This window comes from Branchiostoma lanceolatum, chromosome 7 (assembly GCF_035083965.1).
Source record: "Branchiostoma lanceolatum isolate klBraLanc5 chromosome 7, klBraLanc5.hap2, whole genome shotgun sequence".
Lineage (NCBI taxonomy): Eukaryota > Metazoa > Chordata > Leptocardii > Amphioxiformes > Branchiostomatidae > Branchiostoma > Branchiostoma lanceolatum.
In genome coordinates, this window is record NC_089728.1 from 11,655,325 (window position 1) to 11,674,947 (window position 19,623).

Genomic DNA, 19,623 nt, shown 5'->3' on the forward strand with positions numbered 1-19,623 from the left:
GCCAGAAATTGCAACATACGTAAACACAACTGCGCAATGGTAGGCTGGTATAATGTTTACTGTGTCCCTTTCATAATCAACATCTCTGTGGATCCACACAAGTAGCATATTATGAGATTGATTCCTGCCATGTTATATTCATTACGTTACTTAATGCTTTTTGCAAAGTGTATAGTCACATACATCAAAAATGAATCGAACAACTGACGCATAAATTTCACATAGAGTACTGAGCCAGATGTCCAAACGGCTGAGCCGAGGTACATCTTTAGGGACGATTCAGTCATGACTTGTTGGGATGTTGACGCCCCTGTCACGGTAGAACCCCTTGAAGACGTGCGCGACTCGCACATACTCCCCCCGTATGGGCGGGTCGCATTCCCGGTTTAACAGGAAGCCGTACTGAGAGGAACTCCGCAGCGGCACCGGCTTGGATATCTCCTGAAAATAAAACCGTATTTGGAACACATAATCTTGTTATAAAACTCCAGAAACGCCAATAAATCAACTCAAGTTAAATTGTCACGTATGATCAAATACTAGCTCGTCCTGTCCTTGGTGCTGAATGTGCCATCATTTGAACAGACGGACACATTTTGTAACCTTGGAAACGCTGAAACGTAGCTACATCAAATTTCCCATATCAGCGTTGTTTCAGAGCCAAATACAAGTCCAATGTTAATGCAATACCCCAAGCAACCATCATCCCTGCTGCATGGCGTCTTTTGGTGGATATCAATGAAAAGAAAAGTACTGTTACCTCCTTGTGGACATTGAGCCCCACGGTGTGCTGTCTGTCATCACGGTGCAGCTTGCTGTTGTAGTCAGACTCCTGGTTAAACAGACGTTCATACGCGCCTTTCTCCTGATGCTGGCAGGGGAAACAAGGCAGGAGACTTCTTGATTTGACGTAACATTTTGATGGCAAACTGAGAATCTGTTCCCTCTCTACGTCCGTGCCATCGGTAACATTGAAATGTCAATTAACCCGAAATTGTCTCTTCTTGATCTCAATCTTGTTCAGGCACATTTGGTATCTGTACACATGTAATAACACTTTCCACTTCTCCACCCACCTCTTTGTTGTTATTGTAGATCGTCATGTTCGATTTCAGCATTTCCTCGGTCAGTATGATGTTAGGCTTTCCCAGCCTCCCTCGCGTCGCAAGGTGGTTCTTCTCTAGCCGACTTTCCCGCTAAAGAGACGACGTATTCAACAGTTTAGAAATGGTAGAAGTAGTCTTAATCACCCACTGTTATTGTTACCGCTAACTGTTCCATTTAACTTTTGACAAACATTTAATCCTTACACACAACGTACATAAATTGCTACGGGGAGCTTTCGAGATGAACTCTGTCTCTTCGTCAACCCGGTGTTGGTATGGGGTCTCGTCTTGGAGTCTCCTGTCACGTGACTTGATGTTGTTCCATTTAAGTTTGTTTCTTCGAAAAGCAACAAAAGTATTCCTGCATTCCTCGCAGATTATGAGAACTTTAGTTGGGTTCAATGTCACTTCATTCCAGCATTGAGGCATTATATATTAGAACTAGAAGAGAAGTACGTTCTATGGAGGTTTGTTTTGCTGCCTACCCTGACGTACTCCTGCCACTGAAGTTTCTGCTCGCCGGGTGACCAGTTCTTTAGACCGTACATGGACATCTTATGCGTTCCTTCCCCTGGATACGACATAATTCTTTGATTCTGGTTGGATGTACAACAATGAAACGAAGCGTTTGATAGCACGGTGTGTTTGGGGCTTCGCTATGACTACAGATGATGTTTGCTGTTTCCGTGGTTCTAGAACACCACATTTATCGTCGTTGTGACGTGAAGGAATGTTCTACTGCACCGCGCGAACCAGGCGAACAACAATTGTTCATTTATGTCCTATTACAGTAATAGTTGACATCGCGAGGCTTAATTCAAGAGACACAGCTCTATGCATTGCAAAATCACGATTTGGAACCGGCGTGTAGACGAGCTTTGCTAGCCTCCGTTGCAGGCTCTGAACCGGCTTTTTGGGGGACTAAATAATACACTTTTTGCAGCCAGCCCGTAACTATCAGCCAACCCTGTAACTAATAGCCGGCTGATAGTTACAGGGTTGGCTGATAGTTACGGGCTGGCTGCAAAAAGTGTATTATTTAGTCCCCCAAAAAGCCGGTTCAGAGCCTGCAACGGAGGCTAGAGCTTTGCAATGTATTCATCAAGGATTTATCAGATTTATCTGAAATTCGTACTATTTCAAAAAAGGTATTAATTAAAACGTATCAAGAATATACAGATATGTTTTTAATCATATAAATATGATATACATACAACGAGCTTTCGGGCCATAGCTTTTGAATACGTACTGTTTTCAGCCATTTGCGATATTCTTCAATGATTCTGTACACACAATTAAATGATGTATACTATAGCCCATTGCAGTTCCAAAAAATGACTGAGCTTACTGAAATGAAAATGATTCCAACTAAAGGCTAGTATACAGAAGAATATCAGTCGATGAAATGCATTTGAAACTGAAATGAAGGAGTTTAACTTTTTTAATATGTTTTACTAAGTGAATTTCTTCTTCACAAAATGCAAGGATAGGATAGCTCAATTTGTAACATATGAGGGGTAACAGAATTGTAAACATATGTTTGTTGACAGTAGGACAGATTATGATTATGTGTGAAAAAAATTGTAAAATCAAAACTAAATTTCAATGCTTTTGATACGATCATAAGCATATGTTTATTGACAGTGATACAGTTTAAAGTTTATTATTATGTGTGGGGAAAAATCGTAATAAAATCCACAGCAATGTCCAGAAAATACTTGTGAACTATATTGTATGGCATTTAGGCTTACAAATATATGCTTATTTAAGCCATTAGGTATAATTTCATCATCACTGCATCTAGGCTCAATATTGCACATGAGAAGAGAAGCTGCATTCTTAAGTTGCAAGTACCATTTACAGTTTAGCACTGGTATTCTAGGTAACTGTTGAAAAGATTTAATCACTCTAATTACATGAGCATACTTAGTAACTTGGTATCAAAGTACACATACAAAGCCCCCTTGAAGAAACTAAACATCATCCTTAACCTCTAGCACTCTGAAGTAACCGTTTGGCACCCAATTCCCTATTGGTTTCAGAGTTAGGCAGCAGGGAGAAGTTTAAAACAAGTCCTTGAAGTAATCTGGACCAGACGTGTTCTTCCAGTGGGGTGGCCAGGTCTCTTCAACAGATGGACGCTGCTTCACCTTTAGAGAGTAAGAAAAATCTGTCAGCAAAAAAATATTTCAACATTCACGACAGGGATTGGCTTTGCATTACAAATCTAAACACTGAAGATATAAGATAGATGGTACAGAAGCAAGTCCCAGTCAAAAATTACATTCTTGAAGGCAACATGGAATTTTAATCTCATATATGAAGGACAATTCATACCTTGACAACCTTCTAATGCAAAATACCACATATCTGAATGAGACAGAACAAGGAAGCCAGCCATTGATAGGTTCCAAACTGTAACAAGTAGTGATTTGAACAGGTGGCTCCCAGGTTAGGGAGCTTTGTCTGATGTCAGACCTGCACCTCATGCAGAGTCAGCAGCCAGTGGGAAATTTGGGGGGCCAGATATTGCTGACTGAATTTTCCACCATGTCGAGCGCTCCGGCACAATAATTCTAGGGGGGTCTGGTGGCATGCTTCCCCGGGAAGATTCTGAAATCTTGACATCTCTATAAGTATTAGTGAAAAAATGCACAATGTTTTCAGCTTGATTTCTGGAGGGGAAGTGCCCCCCCCCCCACACACACACATATTTTCAAGGGGGCAACACTGACAAGGTACCCACCATTTCATAGTACTTGGCCAGGTTTGGGCAGCATGACTGGATGGGGAGGCCCAGTCTCACCAGGAAGGCTAGCGAAGGCCAGAACGTGGCATCAGCAACAGTGAAGTCCTTCCCAGCTATGTGTGACCCAGGTCCTTGCTGAAAAATGAATTACACTGTAGTTGGGATGGTAGACTATTTAGAAATATAAAATTTGAAAAATGACAATTCAAACATTATTTATGCCATCTATTTTATGCCTACTCTGCCTGTTACTTTTAAGGATATTGACGTAGTCTGGAATATTTTCCCTGTATGATATTCTACATTGTTTGTAATTGTGTACATAATTGAATACAGTCCTGCCTAGACAAACCTTTGCAAGGTATCCCTCCCAGTACTGAACCTCCTGAGCAAGATTTTGCTTCTTCTGCTTCAAGAGATCCTTGGAAAAAAGGAACAGATAACATAGTGTTTCAATCCCTGCACATACTTTATCAATAGATTTCAATATGGTGTATGGTGTCTGCATATCACTACAACCTTTTCTCAAATACTGTGAGTGTACAAAACATACTGTGAGTGTTAATGTAAACTATAGTTGTACAGATCAGATGGCAAATGAATAGTAGGTACAATCACTATACAGGAAATGCATACATGTATTATCTGCTTTGATAGCAAGCCCTTCATACAGGCCTCCTATCTATAGTAAATACCAGCCTCATGATCAATACAACATAGCTGTGCATGTCATGTGACCCGAGACACTCCAGATGAAGCCCTGGCTTGGTTGCTACCTGGTTGATGTCCTCAGGCTTGGTTGTCCACATGTACATCAGCGTGTCCAGCACCATTTTCTGCCGCACATTCTCCGCCTCCAGGCTACGCTGCAAGACCGCGGCTTGCTGGGATAGGTCCTCAGGCATCAGCTGGGTTCCTTGACCTTTGAAGGCACTCTAGAAAGGTTGAGTGGTTGGGTTTGTGTGGTAAGCTTAATTGTTAATGATTAAACAAGGACAAATGTTTTTGGTAAGCAAATAACATTAGAATTGATAAGCTATTTATGACAGATACAATTCAAATTTAAAGAAAAAAATAAGATTTTCAAAATGAAGAGGTTGAGGGTCAACAGCAACTTTATCTGGGGGATGGGGAACTTAAATACAAGGAAGTCAAACATTGTACCTGACTGTATATGTTTTTGAATGGAAGAGTCATATTCAAGTATTAACAGTGATACTGCTACGTAAATGATTTTAATTAACATTCCACTACCAGATATCTCACCTCGACATACTGGCAGATCCCCACAGATTCATTGATGATAACCTGACCATGTTTGAAGATTGGAAGCTGTAAAGAACACAAACTTTCTGTTAATGTCATCATCATACAATGTAGCAACACGATTTTATAAAAGTAAAGGTTCTTTCTTGGAGAAGGTAATAAAGACTGACTTGGCCACGAGGGTTGAGCTTAAGCAATTCCTCCGTCTTTTGTTCCTTCTTGTCCATGGACAGCAGGTGGCTCTGGTACTTCACCTTCTTCTCAGCCAGGCACAGCATCGCTCGCCAACATGGGAAACTTCCCGAACCCCAGTAAAAATCGGTATCACTCCCCTTGGCAGCCATGTTTTCCTGTGACAATCGATAAGGCACACAAGTCATATATATGACATGCAACTGTTACAGTCTTGAGTCTTAGATATGTGATATTTAATAGCTGCATCATGCGTCACAGACATCACAAAGAATATCATTATGCTTAATGTATGGGCTTATATACAAGGCTTAAAGGCTTGAACAAACTACTTAGTATTTCTAAATGACATGTCTTCCTTTCCTGACACCCATGACTATTACCTGTGCATTGTGTATAGCTGTGTGTAGTAAAGTAAACAGCAGTCATGTTATTTGTTTTAAAGCTGTGGAAAAATATGTTATATTCGAATCATATCATGACACCATGTAACGGGGGGCGCCCGTACATCGCACGCGCCCTAACATCGCACGGATTTTTTACTGATCTTATTTTGCATAAGTACGCGGTGTTTGTGTCCAATGACTAAGCTGATAAGGAAGGTAAATAACCCAAGTTCATGCACATAATTGTCATTTACATTCAAAACATATGTGTACATATTCATTTCTTGTTTTGTCGAAAAGTAGTATTTTGACAATAATGATGGTAGCGCTATGTAGAGGGTCACTGCGTAGCTAGACGGCCCGGCACCTAAATATACGACCTGTGCCAAGCAGATACATAAGTCACACAGCTATCATATACATAAGAAAAATAACTTCATAAAACACTAAAAATTTGGGTCTTTAAGTGTTTGTTGAGAAGAAAACCGACCAAAGAAAAACAACGTAAACATTGCTGTCGTCTGACGACGTTGTTTTCCCGCCATTTTTGGGGGCCGCGATAGTGGCGGGACGATTCAACGCACAGTTTTGTTACGCTCTAACATGTGATTGGTACCGTCTATGAAAAGGAAACTGAATACAGAGATGGCGAATATATTTCCCAATAAGTAGACGGAGTATTGTTGATGTAAGCGGTGTCGTTTTTTCGTAATGATTTCGTAAGTCGGGCCGCATTCAACATGTACGTCGGGCCGCGTAGTAGCCTATTTCCCGTGGAAACATGAGCTTGGATGCGCTAGATATAGCCCTTCTCACATGACGTGAGAAGTGCACACAGTCAAAATTTTCCGGTCAAAAGAAAGCTAGAATATAGCAGACTTCAAGCCTTATTTACATTTCCCAAACTTCATCACCAACTTCCGAAGAGAGCAAAATTACCAAAGCGTAGTAAGTTAGGCACACTATCTGGCGTAGCACTAAATCAGAAGGTACATTCGTGAAAACGTCTCACAGCGTCTTCCGCATGTAACGCGGAGCATAAAGGGCCCATGAACAGCATAAATACATTTCTTGTCCAAGTATGGTCTTCAGATGAATGTGTTCAAAATTCATTCATTAAAACATGACCATTCTCTGGCAACCAGCAACGGAGCGCCGTGAGTTCCAGCGCGTAAAAAAACGTCCGATGGTTGGGCACCCCCCGTTACCAGGTACATGTAACGTTATTATAAGAAAGTGTCTTGTTTTCTTGTGAAGCATGTTGTGTAAATCAGGGACAACAGGGGTGGCAAGAGGCTGGGTGTCAGCGGGGCACAGCATGTTATGTGCAGTGTATGACTCAGCAATCTGCTGTATGTTCAGCTACAAGCCTACAACGATAAGAATCTGCTGAATGTCCAGCTACAACAAACAGGAGCAAACGGGAGCGTGCATGTGTTTGTAGAGTTGTTTTTTCACTGCAACTTTACAATATGCATGTCAATCTGCACTGAGAACTGAAGAGATAGGTGCACGGTTAATACATAACGGCTGTCTCTTGTTTGTTGCAGCATGATAGAACAACGAGAGGATTATGAAGTATTAAACCCAGCAATGGGAGAGGGATTAATAGGAAACCTGCCTACGTGCTCAAACTCACGGAACCAAACTTAAGAGGTCGTCTAGGTCTAGGTCCGAGTGTAGACACGAAGTAGGCAGTAACATGATAGATATCTGTGCAAACCTACTGTGTGTAACGTTACCTACGGAGGAATCGGTCGTCAGCCGGACGCGCACACTGTGGTACAGAAATCTGGTGCTTGCACTTTGAACTCACTCGGGTCACCAGTGTTCCCAATGCGTGCTTTATGGGGAACGTCCTTGGGGTGTTTGGTCACGCCCACACCGTGTCAATCATGAAAAGGGCGAAGGAAGCATTAAGAATGGAGGTAGGTAAAGGGTTCGTTGCACCAGATAGGAATGTAGAATAGCTGCCAGTATGTTTACACCCATCAGGCACACATCTATTGAGCCTGGGGGAACCATGGTGCAGGCTTTTCTTGCGCTGTTTGTAATAAACGCATGAATTATAAAATCATGACGCAGGTGTGCTATTGTAAATAAACATGGATATTTCTTTAGTCAGAAGATTTTCCAGAACGCCACCAAAATCCTACATTGAGCAATTTGAAGAAGCTATGAATGGAGTCAATCATGTGGTTAGGACCAAAACATTTAAGGCCAAATGTCTTCCTTTGTTATATTCCAATAGTCTTTCTTTGGTGATACTGTGGGAGGCTCTTTACTAGAGGAAGAAGGGATACGACTGCCACTGTAGAAAGATGTAACATTGCAGGGTCAATACTTACCGGCATGCTTAAACCCTACCACACATTGCAAACATGGAATAGTTTAACTAGAGTTTCACGATTTGGCAAGTAAGGTTTGCATTAGCATAAATCATATCAGTTGATCATATTCTCTACCCAAAATAACACAATTTCCCATTTCCTCGCAAACTCATTGACCGCTAGTTCACTAGTGACATGCACTGAGTGCCACGCCCCCAAGGTCACGTGTTTCTGCTGGGTAGTGCCACTACTTAAGTTACAGGCGACACCGCTCTGCACGCAAACTACCTGCCCCTCTGTGAAAACTTCGTCCTCACTTTATAGCCATGGCATCTGATATGACCTTGTACTGGGGCTCTGGGAGCGGCCCCTGTTGGCGGGCTATGATCTGTCTGGAGGAAAAGGGACTATCAGGGTACAACAGCAAGCTGATTTCCTTCGACAACAAAGAGCACAAGTCTGACGAAGTGTTAAAGATCAACCCTCGCGGACAGGTGAGTTTGTTTTTGTGCGTGCACGTTTAAACTTTGTTGGGGCTGGAGTAACATTGACCTCCGTGGTAAACGATCTGGAGAGATCTCGAGTCATTTCAAGAGTGGTGATGCATTCTGTTGAAAAAACTGGTAGCCCATTGTCTGCTGAACCAACTGCATGCTCACTAGTGGTGTGGTGTAAGCCATGACCACCATAACCCTTGTGTAAACAAGGTACGCGATACCGCGGCAGGTGGTTCAGCGAACATGTACCGTATCTCCAATAGCTATGGTAAATTGCAATCAAGTTTCTTGTTTCCTATCCGAGAGCACTTTGTTTAACCCGTTGATGTTTCAAGGAGCCTGTTGAGTAATGATCGTAAGATCTTAATGCGATGTTTGTTGTTCAGTGCATGCGGCCAGGTGGGCGGGGCACAGCGTGCGAGGTGTACTATGCACTGTAAATGACTCGGCAATTTGTTCTGACAATGACTCAGCAGTCTGCCATTATTTGTGTTTCGCCTTGCGTTACTTCAGCAAGCGGCCGTTCTTGTGACGTGTTTGCTCTACACTGCAATGTTTGTTTCCAAAGCTCTCTACGTCCTTGTGAATATTTCATGTAGCCACGCACGCTGACGCATCGGACATACTTTAGGATGACGATTGAAACAAGTAAACTTAGACAAATTGAAATAAAGAAGTCCAGTAAAAAGACAGGAAGCTTTTGGATAAAAGATATGATAGTTACTGGTCTGTCTACTTTCCAAAATTGTATCCAATTTAACCCAAGCATTTTCTTTATACTTTTATGAAGATGACAGTTTTCTGATAACTTAAGTTGTAAAGCAACTTATCTATCTGAATTGAAAGCAAAAAGCAAATATTTACAGCAAGTTGTACCTATGCCCCTACTTAGATGCCCACCTTCCAGCATGGAAATGTCGTCGTCAACGAATCCCTGGCGATCTGTCTTTATCTGGAGGTAAGAAGGCGCAAAACTACAAATTCACAATCACCCTGTAAACACCAACGTACCAACATTCACTTATCAACAACAATTTATCAAGGTCACTATGCTAATCCAAATCTCACTAGTGATACGTATTTCTTATTTTGCATTTAATAAGTAGATCTTGCAATAAGACAATTTCTGACAAAAACTCAAAGTCCATACTTAACTGCATCATGTACTTTTTGAAGTCCTCAGTCGTTGTTATCAATATATTGACCACCTTAAGCCTACTGTATTTTAACGTTAACTTGTTGTCTGCATCACAGAACACCTTCAAGAACCAGGGGACCAAACTCATTCCGGACGACCCTGCCCAGCATGCACTGGTGCTGCAGAGGGCCGTGGAATCACAGAACATCCGTGAGAAGGCCGCGTTTGGCATGCTTTCTTACTTCTTCAGGACCAAACCTGAGGACAGGACTGAGGTAAATGTTTGTTAGGTTTATTTCGTGGAAGTAAAGACGGGTAGAGAAACTATGCTCAAACTATTGCTAAACCTTGGATAGACAAATAATCAATACTACATGTTAGAGCCATGCATATTTCACGTACCAATTATAATCTTTCTGTCATCAGGCATTGTTGGAGGAGAAGAAGAAGGCGTGTCACGAGGAGCTACAGATATGGGAGGGGTACCTAGCCAAGGTTATCACTGACAAAATGTTTTCTTACAAAGACATGTCACGATGATCATAGATAAACAGCTACAGCTGACAGCTCACTCACATTGCTGTTGAACTGAGGTTTATGGATCACATTAGGAGTTTCATTGACAACGCTGACGCATGTTGCGTTTATGTGAAACGTCATAGTAATTCAATTTATGGCACCAAATCACAAAGCAGACAGCAGGTGTCGTCCGTCCTCCAGGGAAAATTAGATAAAAATCACTTAGCTATCAATGTACCAACGAGCTACGAGTTTTCTCCACTGAATATCATATTAGCTTGACATGAAACTCAAAAGCAGCGTATGGCAGGTCTGAGTAAGGACAATAAGGATTTGGTAGTAGTGAAGAGAGTATGTTGAAGACAAGTCTTCGTTCTTTCCCGTGACTTCCGCAGGGCGGACCCTACATAGCTGGGAAGGACTTCACCCTGGCGGATGCTTGCGCGTTTCCTTTCTTGGGAACCCTCGTGCGCTTTGGGTTCAACATCAGTCAGTACCCACATCTGGCCAAGTACCATGACTTGGTAAGGCTACATTTTCATTGACCATAGTATTATCTTCAGCACGCTGAAGCACGCAAGACAAAGGATATTTCTGTGACATATAATGCGTGACCAAAGTGTGTTCGTATTATTTTTTAATTTGTGCATGGAGAGAGTGTTTGTGTGTGTTTGAGTGTTTGTTTCCTTGTTTGTTTGTTCGTTTGCTTGTGACTTGTTATAAAGCCCGTGTCTGACTCTGTGGTCGTACAGCTTCGAAAACAATACACATTCGTTTATGTCATCATTAGATTTGCTGCTCATGTTCCTCCCGATGTTGACCATTTTCTGTTCCTGAATCGCCAGGTGAAGGACCGCCCGTCTGTGCAAGCGTCCCAGCCTCCTCACTGGAAGGACACACCCGGCAAGGACTTACTGAAAGACATCTGATGCAAAGGATGTTCGCAACGCAAGCAGCAACTTGAAAACGCCCCGAGTTTTTTTTAGTGTTTAATACAAATATTGTCGAGTCATTAACTAAAGATCTTTATCAAATAGCTCTCGGATATGATCACTATTCCTGCTGTGTGTGTGTGTGTGTGTGTGTGTGTGTGTGTGTGTGTGTGTGTGTGTGTGTGTGTAGTCACCAACGGTGTTATGCGGGTTTGCTTTGTCGTTCGCTCGCTTTGACGTTTCAGTATATTGATTGCTGTAAATGAAAGAACGTTGCCAAATGTCAAAAGAAACAAGCTTTATCAAATGTGGATGGAATGAAATAAACTCCAACGCATTGAAATTATTGTCGTCTATTAGGAGATCTGCATAAGTCCCTGAAGCCTACGTTTGCTTTAGAAAGGCCGATGATGTTCTTATCAAATTCATCATCGGACAATAAATAACTTGTTTCTTATGGATGGTAAGACATGTGGACCAATTCGCTGACTATTTGTGTCAACGGTAAGCTGGAAGCCGAACGAATGCGACAACTGCAAACACGTTTCCATTTATAATCAGAAAGTAAAATGGCAATCCTATGCCTAGTTCATGATAATCAAAAGTTGTATAATCAAAATTGAGGTAAGGTTTAGGAGAGAAACTTGTTTTTCCTTGTACTACTATTTCTAGTATTGAAATACCTGCACCGCTGTTCGATGTTTGTTGCAGAATGACAGAAGGAAGAGAGTTACGTAATATCCAGCAATGGGAGAGGGTTTTGAAACCTGCCTAGTACGTGCTAAGATAGACTGACCAAACAGGAATCAAAAGAGGTCCGAGTGTAGACATGAAACAGACAGAAACGAATCATGATACATTTCTGTGCAAACCTACTGTGTGGTACCGGCGGATGAATTGGTATTCAGCTAGATGCAATTTGCAAACGCTGTAGAGAAGTCACTTTGAACTCACACAGGTCACTAGTGTTCCTTGTGTGCTACATAGGGAACGACCTTGGGGCCTCCAGTGCCACGGTCAATGATGACGAGAGGATCACCGAAACTGGAAGATAGGGAGTTCGTTGCACCAGATAAGATACCATGTGAAATTGTTTAACGACATGTAGAATAGCGGTCAGTTTGCTTACAACCAGTGGGCACGCATTTATTGGGATCAGCAAAAAATGGGGGAAGCACGGTGCAGGTTATTCTTGCTGTTTGTATGAAAAACAGGAAATTTGAAATCATGACGCCAATGTGCTAAATGTCCCAGTGTTAATGTCAATAACGTGAAGATTCCCCTATCCAGAAAATGAATGTCCCAAAATCCTACATTGAGCACCTTTAAGAAGCTTTGGATAAATTTCAAGGAAATTTATTATATATGCGGCTATGTTAGGACGTGATCGAATGAAAAAAAATGTGATTAGACCCTCAAATGGTATCCTTTGGAACTGCTTGCATTCCACAGGACTTTCTTTGATGGTACTGTGGGAAGCTCTTGGCCGGAGGAAAAAGTAATACAATGGCCGTTACCCTGGCAACTTTCTTTGAAACTGCAGCTGTGTGTCACATTTTGGTGCCTTTATGAAAACTCCGTAACACCTGTCTGTGACACGCCCCTACAGTTAATGTTCTCCCAAACGGCGGTAGATCTAGCAAACGTTAGCCCTTGAACCTGAGACGTTAATTATTACCAACACGTCATTGTTCGTTGCTACACTCCCCCCCCCCCCCCCGCACACCACACAAACACACACAGAGTCCCAAACACACACACGCACACACTCACACACATTCCCCCAGCAATATCATCAGTTGCCTTCCCTTCAGCCCACCCACAGGTTGACCGTCTTTTCCTCAAGGAAATTCCATTAGAGGCCAAAGTCCAATACATAGCCTTGGGGCCCAGAAAGGGTAGCCTGCTGAGATAGACCACACATTAGCCCAGCCCACCTTTTCAGCAATGGCGTCTGATGTCACCCTGTACTGGCCGCTGCGGTACGGAAGCGGTCCCTGCTGGCGGGCCCTGATCTGTCTGGAGGAGAAGGGGCTCTTTGGATATAAAAGCAAGCTGCTCTCCTTCGAGAAGAATGAGCACAAGTCGGACGAATACTTGAAGATCAACCCTCGCGGACAGGTGTGTCTTACTCTTTTCTAGTGCGTGTTCTCTGTAAAAATCAAAGCAAGTTGAACTTATGTTGGGGTCGTAACTTTTGCCTTCGATGTAAACGGTTAACTTGAGAGAGATGTAAAACAACAGGTACCTACGTACCGACAGGTAGTATATGTTTAGCCACCGTGACCGTAACCCTGCCTGGGGTCAATAACATACGGTTAATGACCCGCCCTTAAGTGTATACGGTGTCATAAGGCATGGTCGGTTCCAATGATCACTGAATAAACTACCGAATGAGCGAAGCGAAGCGGGTCATTAACGTTGTCATCATATGCCCTTTATCAAATCATACTGACACATGAGTGAGACAAATCCTGTACCGAATATAAATCTGTTGATCTTACACACCTTGAAGCATTAGACAATTAATAGGTCAGGTTGAAAGTAACTGGGTTACTTCAAGTATATCCGGATATCGACAAAAACGATAAAAAGCAAATACAACGAATTCAATGTAAATAAATTCTGTAGAGAAGAACAATGCTAGTCAATTTTGCTTGATCCTCCCACGTGCACTCCACAGTGGTCAATATGGAGTAATAATGACCGGTAATTATGGCAAAGTTGAGCATTCTCATTGGTCGACGTCATCTGGCTACATGTATATGATAATAGTAAATAATAGGTTTCAGGCTGTCTACTTTGTCAAAAATACAACCTAATCAACATACACCTTCCTTTGCAGCCAGCTCCTTTTTTTAATTGTATCAAGTTAGTTATCTTATAATTTGAATATAGATTGGAAAAGACACCACAAGTTGTATCTATTTCCGGCTCAGGTACCCACCTTAAAGCACGGAAATGTGATCATCAACGAGTCCCTGGCGATCTGTCTTTATCTGGAGGTAAGTTGGTGCAAAACTACAAATTCGCAATCACACTATAAACACCAACGTAATAAAATTCGCTTTCACATTCAACCATCAAGGTCACTGTGACTGCTTAACAATCTGTGTAAAATCTTTTCTTTTGGTCTTTTATTTGAAATCTAAAAAGGGTTTGAAAATAGCACATCTAAATGTACGTAGCTTGTTACCAAAACTTGATGAGTTAAGAACTGACATGATGCACAGTCCCATTGATGTGCTAGCGCTCACTGAAACTTGGTTGGATGCCAGTATCGGTGACAGTGAATTGTACATATCTAACTATACGCTTTACAGGAAAGACAGGAACCGGCATGGGGGTGGCGTGGCTTGTTACGTAAATGACCGTCTGCAACACAAATTGATTTCCCAATTAACTGATTTTAATATAGAAAATGTCTGGGTAGAGTTAAAGTATCCAATAGGGAAACCCATTGTTATTGGTACTGTTTACCGCCCACCAAGCGCAACCACAGATTTCTTTAAAATTCTTGAACCAGCCATGACCGCCGCCACGGGGCTGTCTGCTGAAGTTTTTGTACTTGGTGACCTGAATTGTGACACTCTTTCTAAAAGCTCCAGTAAGAAAATAGATGATTTCTGTAACTTATTTCAAGCTGCTCAACTTATAGACAAGCCAACACGTATTACTGAAAACTCATCCACATGCATTGACGTCATCATTACGACCAGCCCGGAGAACGTTACGGACCACGGCGTCTGCGCAACAGGACTCAGCGACCACTCATTCACATACGCCGTAAGGAAGTTAAATCAACCAAGAGGTGTTCCCAGAACAGCTACAGTTCGTTCATACAGAAACTTCAATGAATCATCCTTCCAAGAGGAACTATTTGCTGCGCCCTGGAGCAAGGTGGAAGAGCACACCGATGTTAATGAAGCACTGAACTGTTTTCATTCTATATTACATAATATCTGTGATAAACATGCTCCGTGGGTGACCGTACGTATTCGAGGACACGAGCCACCCTGGATGACACAAGAATACCTGTCGATGGCCCGTGACCGAGATTACTACTTCCACCAGGCTAAAAAGACAAAACACCCAAGTACATGGCAGACAGCAAAGCGTTTACGCAACAGATGTAACAATATGTCTCAATATCTGAAGAAAATGTACTACCAAAATGAAATTGAATCCAAGTGCAATGATAATAAAGGTCTTTGGTCAACATTAAAAACACTCTTACCGGGTCAAGCTAAACACGCTGATAAAGTTCCGAAACAGAGTGAAAACAATATTGCAAATGAATTTAATTCATATTTCACTTCTATAGGAGCCAAACTAGCCGCAGCCTTCACCAATGTGTATATGTCAACTATAGGACCGCCTAAGGCTATGTTTGATTTTACCAACATACCAACAGAATTCACACACAAACACCTGCTGAATAATCCTCTTGGGAAGAGTACAGGGGTAGATGGAGTAAGTAGCAGACTAATCCGCCATGCTGCTCCAGCCATAGCAGCACCACTGATATACATATACAATCTGTCACTCTCAACAGGAACCGTACCCGCCGGCTGGAAGAAGGCCAAGGTCACACCACTACACAAGGATGGGGACAAAGCTGACTGTAGTAATTACAGACCAATATCAGTCATTCCATCTTTTATGAAAATCTTTGAGAAAGCAATACATTCACAAGTCTACAACTTTCTTACCGAGCACAACATCCTGAACCCCTCACAATCAGGATTCAGACCGAAACATTCCACCACTACGACATTAATCAATGTGACAGACACAATCCTAAACAACATGGACAAAGGCCTTTTGACAGGTGCAGTTTTTCTGGACCTTAAAAAGGCCTTTGACACAGTGTCCCATGGAGTTCTACTTGACAAGCTACGGATAAATGGTATACAAGACAATGAATTGTTATGGTTTCAGTCATACCTGTCAGATAGATGTCAGGTAACGGTCGTAGACGGTACCACTAGTGACTGCCTTGGAATAGCTGAAGGCGTCCCACAAGGTTCCGTTCTTGGACCGTTATTATTCATATTGTACATAAATGACATGCCAAACTACATTACCCATGGTGAAATAGTACTCTATGCTGATGACACGGCACTTTTCTATGCATCGAAGTCTGTTACTGATATAAACACAGCCTTAAATGCTGACCTCCGCAATATTGAGAGGTGGCTAGATGCAAACAGACTGACACTTAATGTCCGTAAATGCAAGTCTATGCTCTTTGGTACTGTACGAAGGCTGCGCCTAGGTAGTGAACAACTAAATCTTACTCTTTCGGGAACGTATTTGGAAGTGGTTTCATGTTTTAAATATCTAGGTGTTTGGTTTGACCCCAGTCTAACTTGGAACATACATATCAACAAACTGCTGTGTAATGCGGTGTCATCTAGGCTAGGAGTGATACGCCGTTTAGCTTCCATCTTACCTCCTAAGTCACTGTGTATGCTATTCAATTGTATGGTTCTTCCAAAGGTTGAATATTGTGATACTGTTTGGGCCAACTGTGGGAAAACTCTCTCTGACAATGTCCAGAAACTTCAAAACCGAGCGGCACGGCTTGTCCTCGGTCTGTCACGTACAGCACATGTGGATAATGTACAGTTGTCTGTTTTAGGTTGGAGTTCCCTCGCATCTCGCCGGCAAATGCACCTCCTGCAAACTGTTTTTAAATCTATTCACCAACAAGTGCCAGAATACCTACAGATATTTGTCAGAACATCTCACACTTATGCAACAAGACATAATTCAAACTTATCTTTGCAACTCCCGAAAGTCAGCCTAGAATCTGGTAGGAGAAAATATGCGTTCAGGGGTGCATTTGCCTGGAACGAGTTGCCGGCCACAGTTAGAGCGGCTACGTCGGGCCAAACTTTTAAAAAACAAGTAAGACAGTATTGCTGACTTCTGACCTCCAGACCCGGCCTGCCATATCGACTATGATTTAAGGATTATGATTTGGATTCGACGCTCGGTTATGTATATATTATCTTTTTTGGTTACTTTCTGTTCATTATTCTATGTTATTTCCTTGTTATGTTATTTAGTCTGTTTATGTTATTTTGTGCAGGGCACGCCTGAAAAGCAGTGCGGTTAGCACTGAGTGCGTCCACCCTGGATAAAGAAAACAGAAATAAATAAATAAATAATAAATAATGAAGTCTTAAAAGGGAACTCAACAGCAGAAGCATGTATCATTTTCTCATCTTCTGAAAAACAACATTTTTTTGAATACAAGATCAACCAAATCTAACAAGGAAATTAACAATTCATAATTTTCTGTCCCAAAGCAATTTTAAAATGAGGTTGGTAAAGCTATAATTTGAGAAAGAAGTATCCAGTAATACATTGCAGAAGTGATTTTTAAGATCAACCTTAATATCACCCAGGTTTGCCCAATAGCTGTTTGCTGCAGTTTATCTGGAGGGTACTCGGTGGTTATCAGAATATTGCAGTGTATAATACAGCTGCTGCCTAGTCCGCATTTAGTGTCTAGTTGCCGATTCCATTTTTTTTTTCATTCGGAAAAATAGTATCTGCTGAATCAGAACACTTGCTTGTGTTGAGCCCCTCTTTAACACCAAGTTTCTTGTCTGTACTACAGAACGCCTTTAAAGGCCAGGGGACCAAATTTCTCCCGGATGACCCTGCCCAGCATGCACTGGTGCTGCAGAGGGCAGTGGAATCACAGAACATCCGTGAGAATTGCACATTTGGCCTGGTCTATTACTACTATAGGACTAAACCTGAGGACAGAAAGGAGGTAAATGTATTCGTTTTGACCGACTCAACTCTTTTTTTTAATCCACCATTAGCTATTTTACAAGGATATTCTTCTTATGGTGTTTATATAACTATAGTACATTAATCAAAATCACAAAGAAGACAGACTGACAAGACTACAAAACAAAATAAAATCACACACGACATACATAACCAGGATATAGAAATAAGACGAATCCAAGTTTACTCAATAACTGTCCTGAAAAGGCGATGTTCAAATGCCTTGTACTCACGCTTCGTTGTTGCAGAGATGTTCTTAACTGCTGTAAACTGATGCCATATCGCGTTACTCTAGCTATTGGACCGATTACATTCAAGTCGTTTTACGTTAGTCAAACCCTCAAACAAGTCTATGCTGACAGTGATCTTTTCTTTCATCAGGCGGAAGATGATGAGAGGAAGAAGGCTTTTCACGAAGAGCTACAGATATGGGAGGGGTACCTTGCAAAGGTGATCACTGGTCAATGTTTCCTACCCTTTCGAAACCAAATGCGTCAACAAGCAATCAGTTAGCTAACGAGTATATATTAACTGTGGAATGTAAGAGCAGTGTGTGGCAGGTCTGAGAAAAGATTTGTTACAGGTTTTGTGTGTAATTGTAAGCAGTGAAGAGTGTATGTTCCAGACTTGCGCAGTTTGGGTGACGCTTTCTCTTTCTTGGCTACAGCTGGGTGGTGGATCCTACATAACGGGGAAGGACTTCTCCCTGGCGGATGCTTGCGTGTTCCCTTTCGTCTACTATCTCGTGCGCATGGGGCTCAACCTGAGGAGCCGATACCCTCACCTGGCCGACTACCACGACCTGGTGAGGTTCCAGATGCTTTGACTATAGTGACAGCAACGTTGTAACAAGCAGCATGAAGGATATTTCTGTGAGGGACATGATGTACACGTACTGTTCTGCCGATGTTTAACCATGCTTTCTTCGTGAATCCCCAGATGAAGGACCGCCCATCTGTGAAGGCAGGCTGGCCCCCTAAGTGGAGGGACACGCCCAATCTGAAGATGCTGAATGACGTCTGATGTGATGATCAGAACGCCAACAGCCGGGAAATCCAGAAGACTTTGTTTTTAGATTAAACGAGGCTGACGTAGCGAGTAATCTAGATTACAGCACAGTGATGATGTCCTTACTAGGAAATTACAGTTGTCGGTTGGTTTCTATTTTCCCCCAAGAATGATGTACATATTTGGACCTCCTGTGATAAAGCGTGGCAATTGGTAGAATTGTAACTTAGTAATCCCCATTGGAAACACAATAGAAGAGTCAATTCTGCTCGTCTTAGATTTTTCTATATCTTTCCCTTTCCCCACCTTTTGACCTCTTGTACCGGTAGGCATATATGATAAAAGGTCTCGGACGATTTCAGTAGTATGTAGGCCGACACCCTCAGGCCGATGGGCTACAATACCACCACGGAAAAGTAGGACGGAAAATCTCATGATTTCGGCTAAAAGCAGTCTGTCTTTACTGTAATTTTCGGTATCGTCTGTTGCCCCTTTATTTTGAGAGGAAACCATACTAAAATGTACATTTTGGATACGAAAATTATCGCTTTTTTCTCTCACTTTTTTTATCAAAGCTGCTTGACAAAAAAACGAGAAGTTCCTGGGGTAACGGCATGTATGCTGAAAAAGCGCAATACTTCCTGTCTCTGAAAAATAAAGATAAAAATATATAAAAAAGTAATGTGATAA

General features: G+C 42.0%; 4 protein-coding genes across 6 annotated transcripts; 2 read left to right on the forward strand and 2 right to left on the reverse strand.

Moving 5' to 3' along the window:
- Window positions 1-40: 40 nt before the first annotated feature.
- On the reverse strand, window positions 41-1,802 carry LOC136439297 (uncharacterized). The gene is made up of 4 exons (XM_066434659.1): window positions 1,592-1,802; window positions 1,077-1,196; window positions 761-871; window positions 41-441 (listed from the first exon to the last, which is right to left on the reverse strand). The coding sequence occupies exons 1-4, from the start codon at window positions 1,688-1,690 to the stop codon at window positions 280-282; spliced, it is 492 nt and encodes a 163-aa protein (XP_066290756.1). The 5' UTR covers window positions 1,691-1,802; the 3' UTR covers window positions 41-279.
- Window positions 1,803-2,529: 727 nt separating this feature from the next.
- LOC136439292 (glutathione S-transferase A-like) lies at window positions 2,530-7,601 on the reverse strand. 3 transcript variants are annotated; one of them, XM_066434652.1, is made up of 7 exons: window positions 7,446-7,601; window positions 5,292-5,471; window positions 5,122-5,187; window positions 4,632-4,790; window positions 4,208-4,276; window positions 3,853-3,990; window positions 2,530-3,256 (listed from the first exon to the last, which is right to left on the reverse strand). In XM_066434652.1, the coding sequence occupies exons 2-7, from the start codon at window positions 5,463-5,465 to the stop codon at window positions 3,170-3,172; spliced, it is 693 nt and encodes a 230-aa protein (XP_066290749.1). In that variant the 5' UTR covers window positions 5,466-5,471; window positions 7,446-7,601; the 3' UTR covers window positions 2,530-3,169. The 3 variants fall into 3 exon arrangements, with proteins under 3 accessions (XP_066290749.1, XP_066290748.1, XP_066290747.1); XM_066434651.1 differs by having other exon boundaries at window positions 7,427-7,600; XM_066434650.1 differs by having other exon boundaries at window positions 7,442-7,598.
- Window positions 7,602-8,258: 657 nt separating this feature from the next.
- Window positions 8,259-11,458, forward strand: LOC136439295 (glutathione S-transferase A-like). Its single transcript, XM_066434656.1, has 6 exons — window positions 8,259-8,523; window positions 9,419-9,484; window positions 9,781-9,939; window positions 10,091-10,159; window positions 10,579-10,707; window positions 11,029-11,458. Exons 1-6 carry the CDS (start codon window positions 8,356-8,358, stop codon window positions 11,110-11,112), a joined length of 675 nt encoding a protein of 224 aa, XP_066290753.1. The 5' UTR covers window positions 8,259-8,355; the 3' UTR covers window positions 11,113-11,458.
- A 1,381-nt stretch (window positions 11,459-12,839) lies between these two features.
- On the forward strand, window positions 12,840-19,201 carry LOC136439293 (glutathione S-transferase A-like). Its single transcript, XM_066434653.1, has 6 exons — window positions 12,840-13,236; window positions 14,055-14,120; window positions 17,747-17,905; window positions 18,307-18,375; window positions 18,593-18,730; window positions 18,865-19,201. The coding sequence occupies exons 1-6, from the start codon at window positions 13,063-13,065 to the stop codon at window positions 18,946-18,948; spliced, it is 690 nt and encodes a 229-aa protein (XP_066290750.1). The 5' UTR covers window positions 12,840-13,062; the 3' UTR covers window positions 18,949-19,201.
- The last annotated feature ends 422 nt before the right edge of the window (window positions 19,202-19,623 follow it).

What these genes read in the sequence shown, in the direction of transcription:
- LOC136439295 (XM_066434656.1), top strand. Translation starts at nt 8,356, where the DNA reads ATGGCATCTGATATGACCTTGTACTGGGGCTCTGGGAGCGGCCCCTGT. An exon ending in AGATCAACCCTCGCGGACAG is followed by an intron (nt 8,524 to 9,418) that starts GTGAGTTTGTTT and finishes GCCCCTACTTAG; the next exon opens with ATGCCCACCTTCCAGCATGG. An exon ending in AACCTGAGGACAGGACTGAG is followed by an intron (nt 9,940 to 10,090) that starts GTAAATGTTTGT and finishes TTCTGTCATCAG; the next exon opens with GCATTGTTGGAGGAGAAGAA.
- LOC136439292 (XM_066434652.1), bottom strand. Translation starts at nt 5,465, where the DNA reads ATGGCTGCCAAGGGGAGTGATACCGATTTTTACTGGGGTTCGGGAAGT. An exon ending in GGATCTGCCAGTATGTCGAG is followed by an intron (nt 4,791 to 5,121) that starts GTGAGATATCTG and finishes CAACCTTTCTAG; the next exon opens with AGTGCCTTCAAAGGTCAAGG. An exon ending in TGGCCAAGTACTATGAAATG is followed by an intron (nt 3,257 to 3,852) that starts GTGGGTACCTTG and finishes TACTCTCTAAAG; the next exon opens with GTGAAGCAGCGTCCATCTGT.
- LOC136439293 (XM_066434653.1), top strand. Translation starts at nt 13,063, where the DNA reads ATGGCGTCTGATGTCACCCTGTACTGGCCGCTGCGGTACGGAAGCGGT. An exon ending in CGATCTGTCTTTATCTGGAG is followed by an intron (nt 14,121 to 17,746) that starts GTAAGTTGGTGC and finishes TCTGTACTACAG; the next exon opens with AACGCCTTTAAAGGCCAGGG. An exon ending in GGGAGGGGTACCTTGCAAAG is followed by an intron (nt 18,376 to 18,592) that starts GTGATCACTGGT and finishes TCTTGGCTACAG; the next exon opens with CTGGGTGGTGGATCCTACAT.
- LOC136439297 (XM_066434659.1), bottom strand. Translation starts at nt 1,690, where the DNA reads ATGTCGTATCCAGGGGAAGGAACGCATAAGATGTCCATGTACGGTCTA. An exon ending in AGTGGCAGGAGTACGTCAGG is followed by an intron (nt 1,197 to 1,591) that starts GTAGGCAGCAAA and finishes TCGTCTCTTTAG; the next exon opens with CGGGAAAGTCGGCTAGAGAA. An exon ending in GGCTCAATGTCCACAAGGAG is followed by an intron (nt 442 to 760) that starts GTAACAGTACTT and finishes TTTTATTTTCAG; the next exon opens with GAGATATCCAAGCCGGTGCC.